This window comes from Coregonus lavaretus (genome assembly GCF_964263955.1).
Source record: "Coregonus lavaretus genome assembly, chromosome: 14".
Classification (NCBI taxonomy): Eukaryota; Metazoa; Chordata; class Actinopteri; order Salmoniformes; family Salmonidae; genus Coregonus; species Coregonus lavaretus.
The window spans coordinates 17,486,293-17,508,530 of record NC_140001.1 but is presented as its reverse complement, the minus strand read 5'-3'; the positions used below and the strand labels follow the sequence as shown (position 1 = coordinate 17,508,530).

Genomic DNA, 22,238 nt, shown 5'->3' with positions numbered 1-22,238 from the left:
TAACTGGTGCTTGTTAAGGGGCAATGGTAATTAGCCAACGACAACAGCCATTTGGTTGCAGCTAGCTGGTTGCGATGATCCGGCGCTAGGGTCCAGTGATTCCGGCAGAAAATCCGATATGCTCTGGGTCGATAGCACGCTGTGCAGACTGGCCGACAAATTGTCCAGGCTAGAGCTAGAGCTGGCTGGTGGGTAGTGCAGGCCACGGACAATGGTGAAGACGCTAACGGTGGCTAATAGCAAGTAGCCATTCGGTTGCAGCTAGACTAGTTTCAGCTTAAGGTTCTTGATAAAAGTTATAAAAAAATAATAGAATCCTTTCCACGTTGGGTGAGGTGGGTTGCAGGAAAGTATATTTAGTTAAAGAATGAAAAGTAAAAATTGAGAAATATATACAAAATAGACAACAAAAAAACTAACAATAAAACTGGCTATTTACACAAGGACACAGAAAAAAACACGACCGCACTGCTACGCCATCTTGGATTGACAATCACTGTCTGTGATTTATTTAGAATTCAAGGCATAATTAACCAGCATGGCTACCACAGCATTCTGCAGCAATACGCCATCCCATCTGGTTTGGGCTTAGTGGGACTGTCATTTGTTTTTCAACAGGACAATGACCCAACACACCTCCAGGCTGTGTAAGGGCTATTTTACCAAGAAGGAGAGTGATGGAGTGCTGCATCAGATGACCTGGCCTCCACAATCCCCCAACCTCAACCCAATTGAGATGGTTTGGGATGAGTCGGACGGCAGAGTGAAGGAAAAGCAGCCAACAAGTGCTCAGCATATGTGGGAACTCCTTCAAGACTGTTGGAAAACCATTCCAGGTGAAGCTGGTTGAGAGATTGCCAAGAGTGTGCAAAGCTGTTATCAAGGCAAAGGGTGGCTATTTGAAGAATCTCAAATATAAAATATATTTTGATTTGTTTAACACTGTTTTGGTTATTACATGATTCCATATGTGTTATTTCATAGTTTTGATGTCTTCACTAATATTCTACAATGTAGAAAATAGTAAACATTTAGAAAAACCCTTGAATGAGTAGGTGTGTCCAAACTTTTGACTGGTACTGTATATATATATTGTCACGATCGTTATAAACAGTGGACCAAGGCGCAGCATGATATGCGTACATCTTTTAATGAGTACTTTACACTAACAAAACAAACGATACGTGAAGTCCTAGGTTAACACACCAAAACAAACCTTACGGAACAAGATCCCACAATAAACAGTGCCAAACAAGCTGCCTAAGTATGGTCCCCAATCAGAGACAACGAGAATCAGCTGCCTCTGATTGGGAATCACCCTGGCCAACATAGAAAACACGAACTAGAACAAAACATAGAAAATCACACATAGAAAATCCACCCTGGCTCAACATATAAGAGTCCCCAGAGCCAGGGCGTGACATATACAGTGGGGAGAACAAGTATTTGATACACTGCCGATTTTGCAGGTTTTCCTACTTACAAAGCATGTAGAGGTCTGTAATTTTTATCATAGGTACACTTCAACTGTGAGAGACGGAATCTAAAACAAAAATCCAGAAAATCACATTGTATGATATTTAAGTAATTTAATTTGCATTTTATTGCATGACATAAGTATTTGATCACCTACCAACCAGTAAGAATTCCGGCTCTCACAGACCTGTTAGTTTATCTTTAAGAAGCCCTCCTGTTCTCCACTCATTACCTGTATTAACTGCACCTGTTTGAACTCGTTACCTGTATCAAAGACACCTGTCCACACACTCAATCAAACAGACTCCAACCTCTCCACAATGGCCAAGACCAGAGAGCTGTGTAAGGACATCAGGGATAAAATTGTAGACCTGCACAAGGATGGGATGGGCTACAGGACAATAGGCAAGCAGCTTGGTGAGAAGGCGACAACTGTTGGCGCAATTATTAGAAAATGGAAGAAGTTTAAGATGACGGTCAATCACCCTCGGTCTGGGGCTCCATGCAAGATCTCACCTCGTGGGGCATCAATGATCATGAGGAAGGTGAGGGATCAGCCCAGAACTACACGGCAGGACCTGGTCAATGACCTGAAGAGAGCTGGGACCACAGTCTCAAAGAAAACCATTAGTAACACACTACGCCGTCATGGATTAAAATCCTGCAGCGCACGCAAGGTCCCCCTGCTCAAGCCAGCGCATGTCCAGGCCCGTCTGAAGTTTGCCAATGACCATCTGGATGATCCAGAGGAGGAATGGGAGAAGGTCATGTGGTCTGATGAGACAAAAATAGAGCTTTTTGGTCTAAACTCCACTCGCCGTGTTTGGAGGTGTCACGCTCGTCTAAGGAGGAGGACCAAGGCGCAGCGTTGAAGGCAAACATCTTCTTTATTTGATAAATGATCACACGATCAAAACAACAAAACGAAACCGTGACGTCCCTGGTTACATACACCAACCAACACGGAACAAGAAACCACAAACACAAAGTGAAAGACAGACAGTTAAATATGGCTCCCAATCAGAGACAACCAGCTGACACTCGTTGCCTCTGATTGGGAGTCACTCAGGCCAACATAGAAATACAAACATAGAATTACACACCCTTGCTCAACATAACAGTGTCCCCAGAGCCAGGGCGTGACAGTACCCCCCCCTAAAGGCGCGGACTCCGACCGCGCCAACTAAGTACCACAGGGGAGGGACCGGGTGGGCACTCCGCCTAGGCGGCGGATCCGGCTCCGGGCATGATCCCCACTCCTTCTCTAACCCCCCAAAGTACCCCTGGTCCGGTCTGGCCCTGCTGACCAGAGCTGAACTGAACACTGGTGGAACGGATTGCTCTAGCTCCGGCGTGACGCAGCACCTGACCGGTGCCGGACCCGCCACCGGTGGAACAGGCACGGGCCGTGCTGGACTGACGACGCACACCACTGGCTTGGTGTGGGGAGCAGGAGCGGGCCGAGCCGGGCTGACGAAACGCACCACTGACTTGGTGCGGGGAGCAGGAGCGGGCCGGACCGGGCTGACGAAGCTCACCACTGACTTGGTGCGGGGAGCAGGAACGGGCCGGACAGGGCTGGCGACGCGCACCACAGACTTGGTGCGGAGAGCAGGAACGGGCCGGACAGGGCTGACGAAACGCACCACAGACTTGGTGCGGGGAGCAGGAATGGGCCGGACTGGGCTGGCGACGCGCACCACAGACTTGGTGCGGAGAGCAGGAACAGGCCGGACAGGGCTGACGAAACGCACCACTGACTTGGTGCGGGGAGCACGAATGGGCCGGGCCGAGCTGGCGATGCGCACCGTAGACTTGGTGCGAGTGGCAGGAACAGGCCGGACCGTACTGGGAACACACACCACTGGCCCTACGTGGGGATCAAGAACAGGCCGGACCGGACTGGCAACACACGCCAGTACCTCTCGCCGTGCCTCTACATCTTCCACCCCCTCTTCGACCAGTGGCCCCCGTAACCTGGCGGCCTCCTCTGCCAATCCGCTGGGCCGCTCTGCCGCGGTCTCCTGCTGGCCCGTCGTCCACGGCGTTAGCCCCCCCCTAAACATTTTCTGGGCTTCACTCCTACCCGTGGCCAAGGTCTCCATGTCCCTCGCCAGCCGTTCGCCCTTCTGCCACAATGTCAAGCCCCTCTCCTCCTCATCCGGCTTGACCCAGTCGAGGAGGCGAAGGAGATCTGTTAGAGATCTCCCTGGCGATGGCTCCTGGACACGCTGCTTGGTCACATCTTGGTGGTTTCTTCTGTCACGCTCGTCTAAGGAGGAGGACCAAGGCGCAGCGTTGAAGGCAAACATCTTCTTTATTTGATAAATGATCACACGATCAAAACAACAAAACGAAACCGTGACGTCCCTGGTTACATACACCAACCAACACGGAACAAGAAACCACAAACACAAAGTGAAAGACAGACAGTTAAATATGGCTCCCAATCAGAGACAACCAGCTGACACTCGTTGCCTCTGATTGGGAGTCACTCAGGCCAACATAGAAATACAAACATAGAATTACACACCCTGGCTCAACATAACAGTGTCCCCAGAGCCAGGGCGTGACAGGAGGAAGAAGAAGGATGAGTACAACCCCAAGAACACCATCCCAACCGTGAAGCATGGGGGTGGAAACATCATTCTTTGGGGATGCTTTTCTGCAAAGGGGACAGGACGACTGCACCGTATTGAGGGGAGGATGGATGGGGCCATGTATCGCGAGATCTTGGCCAACAACCTCCTTCCCTCAGTAAGAGCATTGAAGATGGGTCGTGGCTGGGTCTTCCAGCATGACAACAACCCGAAACACACAGCCAGGGCAACTAAGGAGTGGCTCCGTAAGAAGCATCTCAAGGTCCTGGAGTGGCCTAGCCAGTCTCCAGACCTGAACCCAATAGAACATCTTTGGAGGGAGCTGAAAGTCCCTATTGCCCAGCGACAGCCCCGAAACCTGAAGGATCTGGAGAAGGTCTGTATGGAGGAGTGGGCCAAAATCCCTGCTGCAGTGTGTGCAAACCTGGTCAAGACCTACAGGAAACGTATGATCTCTGTAATTGCAAACATAGGTTTCTGTACCAAATATTAAGTTCTGCTTTTCTGATGTATCAAATACTTATGTCATGCAATAAAATGCAAATTAATTACTTAAAAATCATACAATGTGATTTTCTGGATTTTTGTTTTAGGTTCCGTCTCTCACAGTTGAAGTGTACCTATGATAAAAATTACAGATCTCTACATGCTTTGTAAGTAGGAAAACCTGCAAAATCGGAAGTGTATCAAATACTTGTTCTCCCCACTGTATTTACAAAAAAATATATGGGGAATTGGAAATGATGCAGACAATTACATTGATGGAAGCTACAATCTATCTGCACTATTAAAGCTGATCCACCCCTTAAAGAAAAAATAAATAAATAAAATATAATAAACTATTATGCGTTTAGCTGACTAAGATCAATGAATGGTCATGAGAAGCGAATATCAACACAAGTTTTATTTAATAACTTTGTCAAATGAATAGGTTCACATGCAAGGCATAACGCTTAAGTTACAAGGCAATACTGAGATCAACAAATCATTATTCTAGGCATACAGATTCAAAAGTTAATTTACAAGGCAAAGCATGGACAAAGAGATGCTTACTAGGCCAGAGGCCCAGAAGCCTAGAAAATGATAATTGATCATACAACCTTCCTCCATGGACTGGATACAGGATAAGAGAGAGAACAAAGGCATTTCATTCCATTTATAACATCTGAAGGTGTAACATTTCAACCCAAGACCAACCACCTTTGACCAATCAAACAATTCCAAGTTTACTGTGTAACCTGACCACCAAGGCCCAATCTCCACAGGGTGTCACATCATTTAAATGCTTGTGTGGGAGATAAGACCAGTGTAAATAAGGCAGAATTCCTGAGGGGACCATACATTTTTTTTGCATATAGTAATTCAGAGTTCACCCTATACAGATACGAGTAACCACAGAGATCATACTTACATATAGATAGCGTCAGAGTTATCCCCAGTGAACAAGTTTCAGATTGAAACCATACATGGATACTATAGTATTATTCTATCACATTCAATATTCAGTGCTCTGGATACTGTAGCAGAGAGATACATTTTGGCCCCTCAGAGGGGAAAGGGCTGACTAGTCTTTGGGCATTGTCCTATCCTTGTGTTCCTGGACCATTTGCCATGCAGCTCCAGGTGACAGAGAACACATAAATTAGGGCCAAGCCAACAAGCTCACTGAAGTCTGATGTCAGTCAACATGTGAGACTGTAAATACGTGCAGGATGTTCTGAATAGTTTGTTGACCATATGGCATTAAATCCTCTTTATCCTACTTATAAAACATCAGGAAAATCTCTTTGCTCTCTAAACAGTCTCTTTATTTAATACTTTGATCACTTGGAATCACAACTATAAACTGCAGTTGGCTTGCTCATTGCTGTCAGGCTCAGAGTTTAAAAGGGATACTCTGGTCACTTTGCAGGGTGTATTTCCACGTACAGTGTGGGTCACTCACTGACTCCTCTACCTAACGTACAGTAAAAGGATTAAGAGGTTGATAAACAAGATGACTTAAGGTCATCAGTGTTGTCCCAATCTGCCAGTTACAGGTTACAGTGAGTCAGGAAGATCGGTGGCTTTACTGTAACTACGCCCACGCAGCAATGCGCTCTTGGATCTTTACCGAGATTCTAAACATCAAAATAGTACAGCTAAAGTGATTATTTGTTTACACTGGTTTAAAAGCCAGACCAGTTTGACATACATTTTTTAAACACAATTCACAACTTTGCTGGCACATATATGGACAAAATGTCAGACTCCTCTTATCTATTCAACAATGCAGTGATTGATTATAATGATAGTTTGTTTCCCTTGTCCTCAGATGCACGGCAAGAGGATCCTAAAGCTGCTTCAGAAGATCTTCAGCTGGTTGCCCCTGGCAACAGTCATCGATCAGAAAGTGTTGATCCTGCATGGGGGCATCTCCAACACCACGGACCTCTGCCTCATAGCCAGAGTGGACAGACACAAAGTGAGTGAGACTATCTCTAGACAAGTGTGGTTTCTATCAATCTATCAATCAAACATATGGGGGCACATTCACTATACAAACCCATGAAGAAAAGGGAAAATGGTCAATTTGCACTGACTGACAAAGAGCACAGATGTAAATGTTAATCAATTATTTAATATAATTTAAACAATGCCTTTGTGTTCTCTCTCTCTCTCTCTCTGTCGTCTCTCAGTACGTGTCTGCCCTGAGGCCTCCTAAGAAGAGGACACAATACCCAGTGAGCCAGTCCTCTGTGGACTCGGACATGGAAGACGACCTGTCAGGCACCAAGAACAACCAGCGCCGGGTCTCCCTGATCAAGGCCAACAACTTCGGACCCCGGGATGGCTTCCAGCGCCGCTCACTCCAGGACTTTTCCGGCAGGGTCCCCCGGACCGTTGACGAGGAGATAGAGGTGCGGCGGAGGCAGTCCAGCTTCATCAATGGCGGCTTCAGCCACAGTCAGGGGGAACTCAACAACCCGGCCGTCTCCTCGGTGTCGCAGGAATCCACCGACACAGCAGACACTACCGTAGAGGAGTGGAAACAGGTGAGGACCTCCGGCTGGGGATGTGTTGTAGACTAGAGAGGTGGTTTGGTGAACTGTGCTCTGTGATGAGTAACAGTAACCTTGTCTGAGACCAGACGACTTTAGCCTTTAGCTCAATCCAGGTTCGATACTCGGTCAGTTACTCATAATTGGTTGTTAAACACCACCTCAGGACTAGGAGTGCTCTATTGTCATGAATCTTGCCCTGGAGGCAGAACTGAGCGATTTCTGCTAGATCAGGTGTAAGCAACCCTGGTCCTGGAGTGCCACAGGCGCTAGATGGACCAGCTGCAAAGTCAAAATGTTATTTCATAAAAATAGCAGTGTGGTTAAGGTTAGGGTTAAGGTTAGGGTTCGTTTTTAAATCAGGTTGTATTACTTTATGGCTGTGCCAGCTAGTGACCACTCTGCAGAGCTGCCTCCAGGGCAAGACTCATGACAATAAATGCCAACCTGCGTACAGTCATTTACTTAGTCACTGGTAGACAGACTGTAAGACAGAGGACCATTAATCCGTCAACCTGAATAACAATCTTGTTTTCCAATTTACCAGCCGTCTTACAAGCAGACACGTTTCAGGACAAGCCCTCGTTTTACAAGAGTAGCCAACTATATTTTGTTCTCTTCCATTTAACTCATTGGTGAAGGCTAATGTGTCTTACAGTACAATAGTTATTCAACTGAATCCATCACAGTATGTTAAGGAAAATCTGTCTCTTAAATGGTGAAATGATTATCGGCAGTATGTAGTATATACTCTGATTTAATATAAGCGCTGGCTAAAAGTAGTGTACTATTTTGGGAATAGAGTGTCATTTGAGATACAGCCATGGTCTTCTCACCTCTATATCTACTTATAGCCCTATACCAGTCATTTGTTTATTGTCATTATGATAGCCTATTGTAAGGTCTTTGGGTCTGACAAAAATGCTCATAATTTTACGATGTATTATTAATATGATTAGATCCTGGACCTACTGTGGAGTGATCCCATGTCTCAGAACGGCTGCATACCCAACGAGGTGCGGGGAGGAGGCTGCTACTGGGGGCCAGACGTCACCCGGGACTTCCTGGACAGACACAACATGCAGCTCATCATCCGCTCCCACGAGTGCAAGCAGGACGGCTACGAGTTCTGCCACAACCGCAGGGTGAGAACAGTCAGGCTAAAGGTGTCTAAGGGTTTACATAGGATGGGTAAGACTAGGGCCCGTATTCAAACAGTGTCTCAGAGTAGGAGAGTGGATATATTACACTTTCCCCTGTCCATATAATCCTATTCATTATGATCTAAATTGCTAAACTGATGTCAGATCAGCAATACTCTGAGACATGACCTGATCATAAAACATTCTAGACCCTCATTATACGCTATAACTAGGGCCACAAGTTAGTCCTAGTCAAGTCATGTGGCCAGGAACAACTCCTAGCTTTGGTAATGGCATATTTTGAATGGTAAATCCCTTTTATGCCCACTATGCCCACTGCCCTGTCGTGACATAGGCCTACACTACAGTATTTTCTCAATTTGCAGAGGGGAGCAGTTGCTCCACCATATTTTTGAGCTAATATTCTATAAGAGGAGCTCAAGCAGTAGAACATTTGAGGTGCCGGTAATCAGCTCCGGTGAGCTCCTGCCCAAGTCAACACTGGTTGTAAAGCTGCTCACTTGCTTTAGTCAGCCTAAATTTGTGTGCTTTGAAAGTGCAGTACGAGAGGTTTCTGGAAACTAAAACACTGCTTTTCACTGTTTGGTAATTCTGTATTGTTTACAATTTGTACAACAGGTCCTCACTCTGTTCTCTGCCTCCAACTACTATGAAGTGGGCAGCAACAGAGGGGCCTACGTGAAACTGGGACCAGACCTAGTGCCTTATTTGATTCAGTACCAGGCTAGCAGTATGACTCGAGAACTCACCCTGAGGAAAAAGTAAGCTACAACAGACAATTATTTTGATTAATAAAATATAGATTATTAAATTGACGAGGACAGAGTTTGATCTGCTCTCCCTGTCTGGACTACAGTGTGGGGAAGGTGGAACATTCAGCCCTCAAGGTCCTGCGGGAACAGTTGTTTGCACACAAGTCGGACCTCGTCATTGCCTTCCAAGAGTTTGACAAAGACAAAACAGGTGTCGTATCAATTGACATAGCCATGATCAAATATTCTTCCAAAGGATTAAGATTTATGTGATTGAATCCAATTTACACCCTTTACTCGTTTATACTCATATTTCATGAGATATAATATCTTATTTTGTGGTAGTTTTTTCGGGGGGAATAGATCAGCTATGAAATTAGCAGATACAATTTAAGTCTATCAAATAACCTAGCTTGCATCCTTTTGGATCCTTTTTTTTTTTACGACCCCCTCCCCTGGTTGGAGGACTTGGTGGAAAACATTAAAATTCTCTCTCTCTCTCTCTCTCTCTCTCTCTCTCTCTCTCTCTCTCTCTCTCTCTCTCTCTCTCCCTATATATATATATATATATATATATATATATTATTTTTTATTTTTTATATATATACAGCATACTTTCTTCCTATTTGTATTTGTACTGGATATATACTCAGATATAATATATTGTGGAAATGTGATCTCACCTCTTTGTACTGGGTGCTGATCTTTTTAATCCCCATCCCAACAAATCTTGGTAGTAAAGTTAATGTTAAGCAGTCCCCTCCTCCCTGTCTCCAACACAGGGCAGGTGTCTCTGAATGACTGGGCTATTGCGGTAGAGAGTGTGCTGCGTCTAGGCCTACCCTGGAGGATGCTGCGCTTTCAGCTAGTCACCTGCAAGACCCTGGGGGGCATGTTGGATTACCAGGAGTGGTTCCAGGAACTCTCCATAAAAGAGCCACAAATGGAGGTAATGGCATGTTACATCTGTCATTTAACTTCCATATTGAACATACTGATTAAATCCTTGTGGATGTACATACTTCTGTCCCAACAGGCTAATTGTGTTTGTGTGTCTTGTCCAAGCATACGTGGTTATATAGCATTCTGTGGGAACACACCTGTTATGTCATGACGCACCTCTTGATTCAAAACCTGATGCCATAGAAAATAATGGGTGTCATTCCATAGAGTGTTCATAGACAACTCTCCCCTTGATTGCCTATTCAGCACATCGATCAGGGTTTGCTGGAGACCCTGTACCGTCATCGCGCCACCTTGGAGACCATCTTCAGAATAGTGGATTTAGACAACTCAGGTAACAATACTCATCATTCCATGTATTGTTTCTTCAGGTGAATGTTTTGATCCCACAAGACATGACATCAACTACCGGTTACCTGTGTTGACTCAGTTATTAGTTTGGGGCGCGTAGTTTGCATACGTACATACATAAGTACACTCAGACACATGTCGTACTTATTGAGGCCAACCTCCCTGTAATCTGTCTGTGGGGTGTTAAAGCTAACTACAGCAGTAGGTGGTGGCTGATTTAGGATTAACCCACTGGTCTTCTAGTGTCACATCCAACCAACTGACGCAAGCCCTGCTACCTATCCCTCCCCTCTTCCCACTGGCTCTCCATCTCTCATCCCCATCTCTCCTCCCTTCCCTTCTCTCCTCCCTCTCCTCTCTACCATTCTCCCCCTCTCTCCTGCCTCTCCCTCCCCTCTCCCTCCTGTTGTGGCGTGACTTTCATTATTGTGATGACTATTATTTATTGAAAATTACCTACTATGTTTAATATTTACTAGATTAAATTAATCATGTAACAGTTAACTCATTAGGAATTTGGGGCACCATGGGAAAAGTTGTTTAACGAGTTACCGTTTCCCGAGTTCACTCTAAAGATATCTAGATATCTCTTATCGTGGTCCTCTGTAGCTCAACTGGTAGAGCACGGCGCTTGTAACGCCAAGGTAGTGGGTTCGATCCCCGGGACCACCCATACACAAAAGATGTATGCACGCATGACTGTAAGTCGCTTTGGATAAAAGCGTCTGCTAAATGGCATATTATTATTATTATTATTATTATTATTATTATTATCATTTAACAGTCATTTATTAATCATTTACCTCATATCAGTCTCATTCTGAAAGTCGTAGTCTCTTTAAGTCTGCACGAACCCGGGTCTTACTGATCATTCCGTACCACACAAATTGATTAAATTATTTATTTACTAACTAATTAAAAATGATAACACAAGATACAAACACGTACATGGTATAGGTAGGGATTTGAAACTTAATGCAATGAAAACGGGTCCCTAGCGGACTAACACAATATGACACTTGTTACAAAAGATGGCGAGTTAGAGAGAGAGAGAGAGAGAGAGAGAGAGAGAGAGAGAGAGAGAGAGAGAGAGAGAGAGAGAGAGAGAGAGAGAGAGAGAGAGAGAAAGAGAACACTTGGATACACAAGGACCTATGCTCACAGTATTCCTAATACTTTGCCCCGAACTGCTGCCCGTTTGGGAAGAAAAGCAATGCATGTATTTACGTGTCTTCGTCGTGTGTCTCTGTTGCACCCAGGCCTTCGTGGGAAGGGGTCGATTGGACCTTCTCTTTCGGATTGGCCTTTTAGATGTAAGGCTCAGATTGTCCACAAGAGGTCACAATGTCATTCTTCTTAGTTGTCTGTTTACTTTCACTCGTTCTGGAAGTGGTCTTCTGAGGACGGCTAATCAGCCGTGTCGATGATCCCCTGTGGGGTGATGAGAGCAGTGTAGTGGACGATGGTTTGAAGAGAGTAACAGAATGGTCCCACTTAAATTCACCTTCTTAGATACAGTACTTAGAACAGCTACTCAGCCGTAACATTGATTGTTCGTGGAGGCAACTTTTTCGTCTTCACCTCATGTTGATTTTCAGGGTCGGGACCAATATGGACAAAAGGTGCAGCTTGAGGTCCGTCTAGTCTGATCTGATAATTCTTATCTCAATCTTTTATGTACTCTGGTAAAGAGGGGCATTTCCGTCATACTAACACGCTCTCTGAGCTCCCTCGGGCGTGGCTAGTTACGAGGCAAAAGTATTATCATCACTATGATTTTGTTAGAAAGCTCAAATCACATTCCTATCTTCACGAAAACATTGTCTTCCTCCTTGATACAACGTATAGGATGTAAACCTGATATCCACAGTGTAAAAGCTCTTCAAGTCACAATGTTTTTGTTATAACGCCTTTATACCATTTTTAATGACATCACAAAATATACATTCATTTTCCATATTCCATTTCTCATCATTCCCAACGTTTGGATGTTGAAATATATTGTCCCAATGTTCATTGTTGGATGTTGAAGTTTTTGGGCGGCTAAAAGTATCTGAAAGAACGGCATTCCTTTCACCATGCTAGACTGCCAGAGATAGATTATCCTCCTCTCTAATTTATGGCAGTATTAAGGTGTCAGGACCGGCACAGCCCCCCTGTGGGTAAGAGGGTGTGGTTGTTGTCGGCCATTTGCCAAGCTGACGTGAGGCCTTTGATCCTTACTCAGGGAGAGTCATGACACTCCCCTCTCTCTCCCCCTCCTCCCTCCTCCCTCCAGGGTTCATCACAATGGAGGACTTCCGTCAGACATGGAAGCTGCTGAGTGCCTTCTTAAAGATGGAGATCACTGACGAGGCCATCTCAGACCTGTCCGTTACCATAGACACCAACCAGGACGGCAACATTGACATCGGTGAGTTCATGGAGGCCTTCCGGCTGACGGACAAGAAGAGCCGGCTGGAGAGGGGAAAGAGCATGTTTATGGGGACCGCCACTGACCTGACCAAACTGGAGGGGGACCCCAATATATGAGGGATTAGTGGGACTGGAAGGGGACCCCAACATAGTATGTAGTAGTGAGAGTAAGTATTTAAAAAAAAGCAGACACTATCCACTCAAGACACTATCAACCCAAGACCAACAAACTACTACTAGTGGGAGAAGTTCTGTATGGAGAGAGAGAATGTAGGAGACTGCTTGTTTATTACCTCAGGGACTACGGAGGTAGCGCAGAAACAAACAAACAAACAAGCCAACAAGCTGCTTTGATCATTGACGCACATTGAGACACTGACACTATTGAGTGTTACAGCAGTGTCGATTAGGCTAGAAGGTGGATAGCAGACAATCTCCTTGGTGATTAGAGAGGATGGCTGGATCTTATTTTCATCATAGTTTGAAGTTCAAGAAGACACCACAGAGGGATTTGGTTTTGGATTAATTCAGTCTGTATGCAGATGCAGAGGCCAACAATAAATATACACAACGTCGTCAAAGTTTATGTCCTTCCAAGTGGAGTGACTTGCATATCATTTGAAACTTTCAAATATGAAAAATATTATATTTTTGCCAGACTCATGTAAATAGATCTGGACTGTTATTGGTGCCTTAGTGATAGAATAGGGAAAGCATTCCATCATTTTAGTGAAACTCTCATTAGTGTACTGATTGAATCGTGTCATTGCCAACCTGTCCACCTGTTCACTGGATGTGGCAGTAGGATTATATCTCCATCAGGACATTGGTCCTTTCCAGTGGTGACCAGTCATTCAGGACTGTTTTGAGCCCCACTTGTTTAGCTAAAAATAAAAAATAAATAAAAATATATACAGTACCAGTCAAAAGTTTGGACACACTTACTCATTCAAGGGTTTTTCTTTATTTTTACTATTTCCTACATTGTAGAATAATAGTGGAGACATCAAAACTATGAAATAACACATATGGAATCATGTAGTAACCAAAAAAGTATTAAACAAATCAAAACATATTTTATATTTGAGATTCTTCAAAGTAGCCACCCTTTTCCTTGATGACAGCTTTGCACACTCTTGGCATTCTCTCAACCAGCTTCATGAGGTAGTCACCTGGAATGTATTTCAATTAACAGGTGTGCCTTGTTAAAAGTTAATTTGTGGAATTTCTTTCCTTCTTAATGCATTTGAGCCAATCAGTTGTATTGTGACAAGGTAGGGGTGGTATACAGAAGATAGCCCTATTTGGTAAGACCAAGTCCATATTATGGATGGCAAGAACAGCTCAAATAAGCAAAGATAAATGACAGTCCATCATTACTTTAAGACATGAAGGTCAGTTAATACGGAAAATGTCAAGAACTTTGAAAGTTTCTTCAAGTGCAGTCGCAAAACCATAAAGCGCTATGATGAAACTGGCTCTCATGAGGACCGCCACAGGAAAGGAAGAACCAAAGTTACCTCTGCTGCAGAGGATAAGTTCATTAGAGTTAAATGCACCTCAGATTGCAGCCCAAATAAAAGAGTTCAAGTAACAGACACATCTCAACATCAACTGTTCAGAGGAGACTGCGTGAATCAGGCCTTCATGGTCGAATTGCTGCAAAGAAACCACTACTAAAGGACACCAATAATTAGAAGAGACTTGCTTGGGCCAAGAAACACGAGCAGTGGACATTAGACCGGTATGAATGGATGATCTCTGCATGTGTGGTACCCACCGTGAAGCATGGAGGAGGAGGTGTAATGGTGTGGGGGTGCTTTGCTGGTGACACTGTCTGTGATTTATTTAGAATTCAAGGCACACTTAACCAGCATGGCTACCACAGCATTCTGCAGCGATACACCATCCCATCTGGTTTGTGCTTAGTGGGACTATAATTTGTTTTTCAACAGGACAATGACCCAACACACCTCCAGGCTGTGTAAGGGCTATTTGACCAAGAAGGAGAGTGATGGAGTGCTGCATCAGATGACCTGGCCTCCACAATCACCCGACCTCAACCCAATTGAGATTGTTTGGGATGAGTTGAACCCCAGAGTGAAGGAAAAGCAGCCAACAAGTGCTCAACGTATGTGGGAACTCCTTCAAGATGGTTGGAAAATCATTCCAGGTGAAGCTGGTTGAGAGAATGCCAAGTGTGTGCAAAGCTATCATCAAGGCAAAGGGTGGCTACTTTGAAGAATCTCAAATATAAAGTATGTTTTGATTTGTTTAACCCTTTTTTGGTTACTACATGATTCCATATGTATTATTTCATAGTTTTGATGTCTTCACTATTATTCTACAATGTAGAAAATAGTAAAAATAAAGAAAAACCCTTGAATGAGTAGGTGTGTCCAAACTTTTGACTGGTACTGTATATATATATATATATATATATATATATATATATATATATATATATATATATATATATATATATTGTTGTTGCCTGTTTTGCATGTTATTTTGGCATTAATACTTGTCACATATCAGTTTGCAAACAATGTAAAAAATATATAATCATTGAGTTAATAAAGCTGCATACAAACATGGTCTCTTTTTTGCTTTCTTGAGTAAGGCAGCTCCAAAATGCAGGTGTTTCAGCCTAGCTCAGTGCTTTCTATGGTGGTGGGGCAGCCAGCGGAAAATAGGGAGCGTAGGGGTTGGTATTGTTCTCTAGTTGCGCCGTGATTGGCTCAGCGTTCTGTCACTCATTGGGACACTACGTCGCCGCAAAATCTACGGGGAGAGTTAGAAAATTCAAGCCCCTTGCGTGCTACCATAGAGTTACATTAGAAGTGCCCATCCAAGAAAGCTCAAGGTCATTAAAATGACGTCAAATCATGGAAGGAATCAGTGGCTAACTGCAAGCATTGCAAAGCAATCACTAGCCTGCTATTCAGTGGAGTGGGTGTGTGGTTCAAGTCTGGGTTTAAGGGTCTCTTTTCCAAGCTTAAAAGGATAAACATTCACATGCCATGGGCCAGAAAAGGTTGAATACATTGGCCATGCTGTCAATCCAGCATGACCTCTGCCGCATTTAAAACAACTGGAAACTCGGAATTGGGAAATCACAGACTTCAGTGAGTTCAAGACAACTGGGAACTCTGAAAAGAATTAGCTCTGACTGGGAAAATACGCTTTGAACGGTCATCCAACTCGGAATTGCAAGTCGGGAACTCAGGCTTCTTTCTAGAGCTCCGACCTGAAGATCACTTACGTCATCATGATTCGACCTTGTTTTTTTCCGAGCTCTCAGTTGTCTTGAAAGCGCCATAAATCAACAGAATGCCAGACTTTGACGACAAAGTTTGATGACAAAAAAAGGACAGCCGCGCCACCTTCCTGTTCAAGTGAGCACAGCACAACAAGGTGAGAATGCAGTAAGAACGGCCCATGGACTGAATTCTGTCGCTGTACATTTCAAAAGTGCTGAACAAATAGTTATATTGACTACGTCCATCCTAGCTCGCTCATTAATGTCTTAATTGAAATTACGGATTGCCTCTTATCCGCTTGTCGTCCCCTTATTTACATTAATTTTTTTTTTGTTTTCTTTGTTTATTTATTTTTATTGTATATATATATATATATATATATATATATATATATATATATATATATATATATATATATTTATTTTATTTTATTTTGGGGGGGGGGGGGGTTGGGGTAAGGGGGGGGGTAGAAGGATTACTTTATCCTATCCCAGGTATTCCTTAAAGAGGTGGGGTTTCAAATGTCTCCGGAAGGTGGTGAGTGACTCCGCTGTCCTGGCGTCGTGAGGGAGCTTGTTCCACCATTGGGGTGCCAGAGCAGCGAACAGTTTTGACTGGGCTGAGCGGGAACTATGCTTCCGCAGAGGTAGGGGAGCCAGCAGGCCAGAGGTGGATGAACGCAATGCCCTCGTTTGGGTGTAGGGAATGATCAGAGCCTGAAGGTACGGAGGTGCCATTCCCCTCACAGCTCCGTAGGCAAGCACCATGGTCTTGTAGCAGATGCGAGCTTCAACTGGAAGCCAGTGGAGTGTGCGGAGGAGCGGGGTGACGTGAGAGAACTTGGGAAGGTTGAACACCAGACGGGCTGCGGCATTCTGGATGAGTTGTAGGGGTTTAATGGCACAGGCAGGGAGCCCAGCCAACAGCGAGTTGCAGTAATCCAGACGGGAGATGACAAGTGCCTGGATTAGGACCTGTGCCGCTTCCTGTGTAAGGCAGGGTCGTACTCTCCGAATGTTGTAGAGCATGAACCTACAGGATCGGGTCACCGCTTTGATGTTAGCGGAGAACGACAGGGTGTTGTCCAGGGTCACGCCAAGGCTCTTCGCACTATGGGAGGAGGACACAACGGAGTTGTCAACCGTGATGGCGAGATCATGGAACAGGCAGTCCTTCCCCGGGAGGAAGAGCAGCTCCGTCTTCCCAAGGTTCAGCTTGAGGTGGTGATCCGTCATCCATACTGATATGTCTGCCAGACATGCAGAGATGCGATTCGCCACCTGGTTATCAGAAGGGGGAAAGGAGAAGATTAGTTGTGTGTCGTCAGCGTAGCAATGATAGGAGAGGCCATGTGAGGATATGACAGAGCCAAGTGACTTGGTGTATAGCGAGAATAGGAGAGGGCCTAGAACTGAGCCCTGGGGGACACCGGTGGTGAGAGCAGGTGGTGCGGAGACAGCTTCTCGCCATGCCACTTGGTAGGAGCGACCGGTCAGGTAGGACGCAATCCAAGAGTGAGCCGCGCCGGAGATGCCCAGCTCGGAGAGGGTGGAGAGGAGGATCTGATGGTTCACAGTATCAAAGGCAGCAGACAGGTCTAGAAGGACAAGAGCAGAGGAGAGAGAGTTAGCTTTAGCAGTGCGGAGAGCCTCCGTGACACAGAGAAGAGCAGTCTCAGTTGAATGACCAGTCCTGAAACCTGACTGGTTTGGATCAAGAAGGTCATTCTGAGAGAGATAGCAAGAGAGTTGGCTAAAGACGGCACGCTCAATAGTTTTGGAGAGAAAAGAAAGAAGGGATACTGGTCTGTAGTTGTTGACATCAGAGGGATCGAGTGTTGGTTTTTTGAGAAGGGGTGCAACTCTCGCTCTCTTGAAGACGGAAGGGACATAGCCAGCGGTCAAGGATGAGTTGATCAGCGAGGTGAGGTAAGGGAGAAGGTCACCGGAGATGGTCTGGAGAAGAGAGGAGGGGATAGGGTCAAGCGGGCAGGTTGTTGGGCGGCCTGCCGTCACAAGTCGCAAGATTTTATCTGGAGAGAGAGGGGAGAAAGAAGTCAAAGCATAGGGTAGGGCAGTGTGAGCAGGACCAGCAGTGTCATTTGACTTAACAAACGAGGATCGGATGTCGTCAACCTTCTTTTCAAAATGGTTGACAAAGTCATCCACAGAGAGGGAGGAGGGGGGGGGGGGGGGGGATTCAGCAGGGAGGAGAATGTGGCAAAGAGCTTCCTAGGGTTAGAGGCAGATGCTTGGAATTTAGAGTGGTAGAAAGTGGCCTTAGCAGCAGAAACAGATGAAGAAAATGTAGAGAGGAGGGAGTGAAAAGATGCCAGGTCCGCAGGGAGTCTAGTTTTCTTCCATTTCCGCTCAGCTGCCCGGAGCTCTGTTCTGTGAGCTCGCAATGAGTCATCAAGCCACGGAGCTGGAGGGGAGGACCGAGCCGGCCGGGAGGATAGGGGACATAGAGAGTCAAAGGATGCAGAAAGGGAGGAGAGGAGGGTTGAGGAGGCAGAATCAGGAGATTGGAGGGAGAAGGATTTTGCAGAGGGAAGAGATGATAGGATGGAAGAGGAGAGAGTAGCGGGAGAGAGAGAGCGAAGGTTGCGACGGCGCATTACCATCTGTGTAGGGGCAGAGTGAGTAGTGTTGGAGGAGAGGGAGAGAGAAAAGGATACAAAGTAGTGGTCAGAGACATGGAGGGGAGTTGCAGTGAGATTAGTAGAAGAACAGCATCTAGTAAAGATGAGGTCAAGCGTATTGCCTGCCTTGTGAGTAGGGGGGGACGGTGAGAGGGTGAGGTCAAAAGAGGAGAGGAGTGGAAAGAAGGAGGCAGAGAGAAATGAGTCAAATGTAGATGTAGGGAGGTTGAAATCCCCCAGAACTGTGAGGGGTGAGCTATCCTCAGGAAAGGAACTTATCAAGGCGTCAAGCTCATTGATGAACTCTCCAAGGGAACCTGGAGGGCGATAGATGACAAGGATATTAAGCTTAAATGGGCTAGTGACTGTGACAGCATGGAATTCAAATGAGGAGATAGACAGATGGGTCAGGGGAAAAATTGAGAATGTCCACTTGGGAGAGATGAGGATTCCTGTGCCACCACCCCGCTGACCAGATGCTCTCGGGGTATGCGAGAACACATGGTCAGACGAGGAGAGAGCAGCAGGAGTAGCAGTGTTTTCAGTCGTAATCCATGTTTCCGTCAGCGCCAAGAAGTCGAGGGACTGGAGGGTAGCATAGGCTGAGATGAACTCTGCCTTGTTGGCAGCAGAACGGCAGTTCCAGAGGCTGCCTGAGACCTGGAACTCCACGTGGGTGGTGCGTGCAGGGACCACCAGGTTAGAGAGGCAGCAGCCACGCGGTGTGAGGCGTTTGTGTAGCCTGTGCAGAGAGGAGAGAACAGGGATAGGCAGAGGCATAGTTGACAGGCTGCAGCAGATGGCTACAATAATGCAGAGGAGATCGGAATTAAATGAACTAAACATCTGGGAAAGGAGAGAGCGGGGCCTCCCTCACCACAACTCCCAAATATAACTCTCCCAACTTCCACCTCAGAAACTATAATTGTTGTAAACTACAGCAGTTCAATGTTTTCTAGGAATAGACTAACTTAGTTCATTCAGCTAGCTAACTAGGTGCAGTATTATTCCGTGAAAATCGTCTGGGCACCTCGTCATAAGACGCCACAGCCAGCTAGCATGCCGGACTCCAACAACACGGTTTAGCGCCAATACTCGGCCACAACAAACCACCAGTGTATCAACACGCAAGCAGATCGTTCGTGTCCGTGTCTAACGTTGTGGGTTAGTCCCGACAGCTTGAGCGAGTCCGTCGTCAACTTATTCAGCCAGTTAGTTAGCTAGAATAGTTAGCAAACTAGCTAGCCATTGCTTTCAGACAAAGAAGAACTCCTCCTTTCACGGCACGAACACACAGAGAGAGCCAAACTAACGTTAACTAGTCACCCATGTCCCGAATTCCTTGACCGACTCGGGCTATCAATATGTAAAAAAAAAAAAAACACAAATGTAGGTTATGACTTACCCCTAGCAGCTACTGTTAGCTAGCCAAGTGCAAAGCTAGCCACTGAATTGACTCAGCCAGTTCGCGTCTGTTCGCTCGGTCGTTCCAGCTATTGTTTACTAGTAGCTATCCAGGTAGCAACAAGCTAGCTAAATTTCAAGCACAGTAGCCACTTGCTACCTAACGTTAACGGTTCAGACAATGAGGTTAGAAAACAGCTGAATGGTAGGCAATTATTGTATGTAATTATTGTAGGCAGCCAGCTGGCGTAATTACAGGCACTCTCAGGCATGAAACAACTATACCGTTGCTAATAGCTACTCGCCAGCTAGTCCAGGTGGTGGGTTAGCTAGCTAGCTTCGTGCTACACCGGGCACAGCCGAATACAATACTAACCTACAATAATTACATACAACAACCCACGATAACTACCTACAATACCTAACTACAATCTAAATACATAGTTTAAGCATAGTTTAAGCCTTACTCGACAAAGCCCAAGCTATGTATAAAGCCAAGCTTACCCGACGCTTACCCGACGCCAAGCTTACCCGACCTTACTGTACCTTACTGGCTGCCGTGGAAACCAACAGCCTTATGCCATACTTTGTACATCTCAATTGTCAGTAGAAACCACATTTGTTTAAACAAGTCAGCCATATCAGCTATTTATTTTTTTAAGGCAGTTAATGAGTCTGAATGAACTGTTTCTGTGATGATGTGATGTCGACGGAGTCAGGCGCAGGAGGGTAAATCACAGAATAACAGGATTTATTCCGCAAATACAGAGTTAGGCAGAAATGCGTCAAACACTCTAGTGTGCAAAACAGGCGCACTGGAAAATACAAGGCACACGGGGAAATATCCTGGCGATACAAAATACACAGAGCTCCACCGAGCTTAGCTATTCTCCACAATAAACAATCACACACAAAGACAAGAGGGCAGAGGGAACACTTATACAGGTACTGATGAGGGGATATGAACCAGGTGTGTGTAAAAACAAGACAAAACAAATGGAATGATGAGATGAGGAGCGGCGGTGGCTAGAAGGCCGGTGACGACGAACGCCGAAGCCTGCCCAAGGAGAGGTGGCAGCTTCGGAGGAAGTCGTGACAGTTTCGCTGCCATACAAGGCTCCGCTGATAGCCAGGTGTAGGATTCACTCCATGGTGCTGAAAAGAAAGCTCTGCTGTTGGGACAGCTTTATGCAGGCCCTAACAGTTTGTGGGCACCGTTTGTCACCGTTATAGTGCAATTCATGTATTGTTTAGTGTTGTATTGTGGCTTTGCTGGCAAGCATCCCAATTTATTTATTTTTATTTTGTCCCACCAAGATTTACATGGTAAAATCGCCGCTGGTCCTTTCTCACAAGAGCAGACCTCAAGCTCAGTGGCACACTCTGGTTTACTGTATAAAAACCACTACAGGGGAAGAGGAGACGACACCAACTACCTCTCCAGATGTTTTTTGCCTGTCTTGGACCCATAATTCCCTCAATAAAACAAACATGCAATTGTTGTGCAACCTATGACTTTGTCAGATGTTTAGTTCACTTTTGATTATCACTTTTAATTAAGTTGCTGTTGATGCTGTAATGTTATATCGTATCTGAAGATTATGTCTTTGTTAAATGTTTTTCATGAAGAAATGGAATGTTGTTTATGTTAGTATCAAAAGGGAATGTTTTAGTGTAACGTCACATACAACAGACCGGAAGTGTGTTGTAGACAGGGGAGACTGGGGATTGGCCAGAAGAGGGAGCATCATTGTTTATAAATAGGGGGGAAAACGAAGAAGAAAGTCAGAACGAGCAGCCATTCTGAGGCGTCGCTCTCCGGGTGTCATGTCACCTGTAACTTATGCTGTAACCTCGTGATTTTAATAAAAGCCTCTAACACGATGCAGCATAAACTGACTCTTTGTTGACAGCAATAATATGCCACCATTCACCCGATACGACATAATGGCGCCCAACGTGGGGCTGGTCTGCGCCTCTTCTTTGTTTCAGTCAACCGCCAGGCTAACTCGCTTTGAAGCATGGCCAAACAAGGGTGAGTTTTTCTTACCGCTTCGGAGTTTGTTAGATTGGATACGACTTGTGTACACTGGAGAGATGTACCATTACGACCTTGCCTCGGGTGGCGTTATTGCTGATGACTAGAGTCTGTTAAAATATATTCCATTG

General features: G+C 45.3%; 1 protein-coding gene across 1 annotated transcript in view; it reads left to right on the top strand.

Annotated features, from left to right (window-relative positions):
* ppef2a (protein phosphatase with EF-hand domain 2a) overlaps positions 1-12,878 on the top strand; it is a gene marked incomplete at both ends in the record, with an annotated part of 29,079 nt that extends 16,201 nt beyond the window's left edge. The window contains 8 exons of the mRNA XM_084176193.1: positions 6,391-6,540; positions 6,755-7,111; positions 8,077-8,262; positions 8,899-9,041; positions 9,137-9,248; positions 9,820-9,981; positions 10,242-10,329; positions 12,625-12,878. Of these exons, the coding sequence (XP_084032319.1) occupies positions 6,391-6,540; positions 6,755-7,111; positions 8,077-8,262; positions 8,899-9,041; positions 9,137-9,248; positions 9,820-9,981; positions 10,242-10,329; positions 12,625-12,878 (1,452 nt within the window). The remainder of the gene's footprint in view (positions 1-6,390; positions 6,541-6,754; positions 7,112-8,076; positions 8,263-8,898; positions 9,042-9,136; positions 9,249-9,819; positions 9,982-10,241; positions 10,330-12,624) is intronic.
* Positions 12,879-22,238: the final 9,360 nt, after the last annotated feature.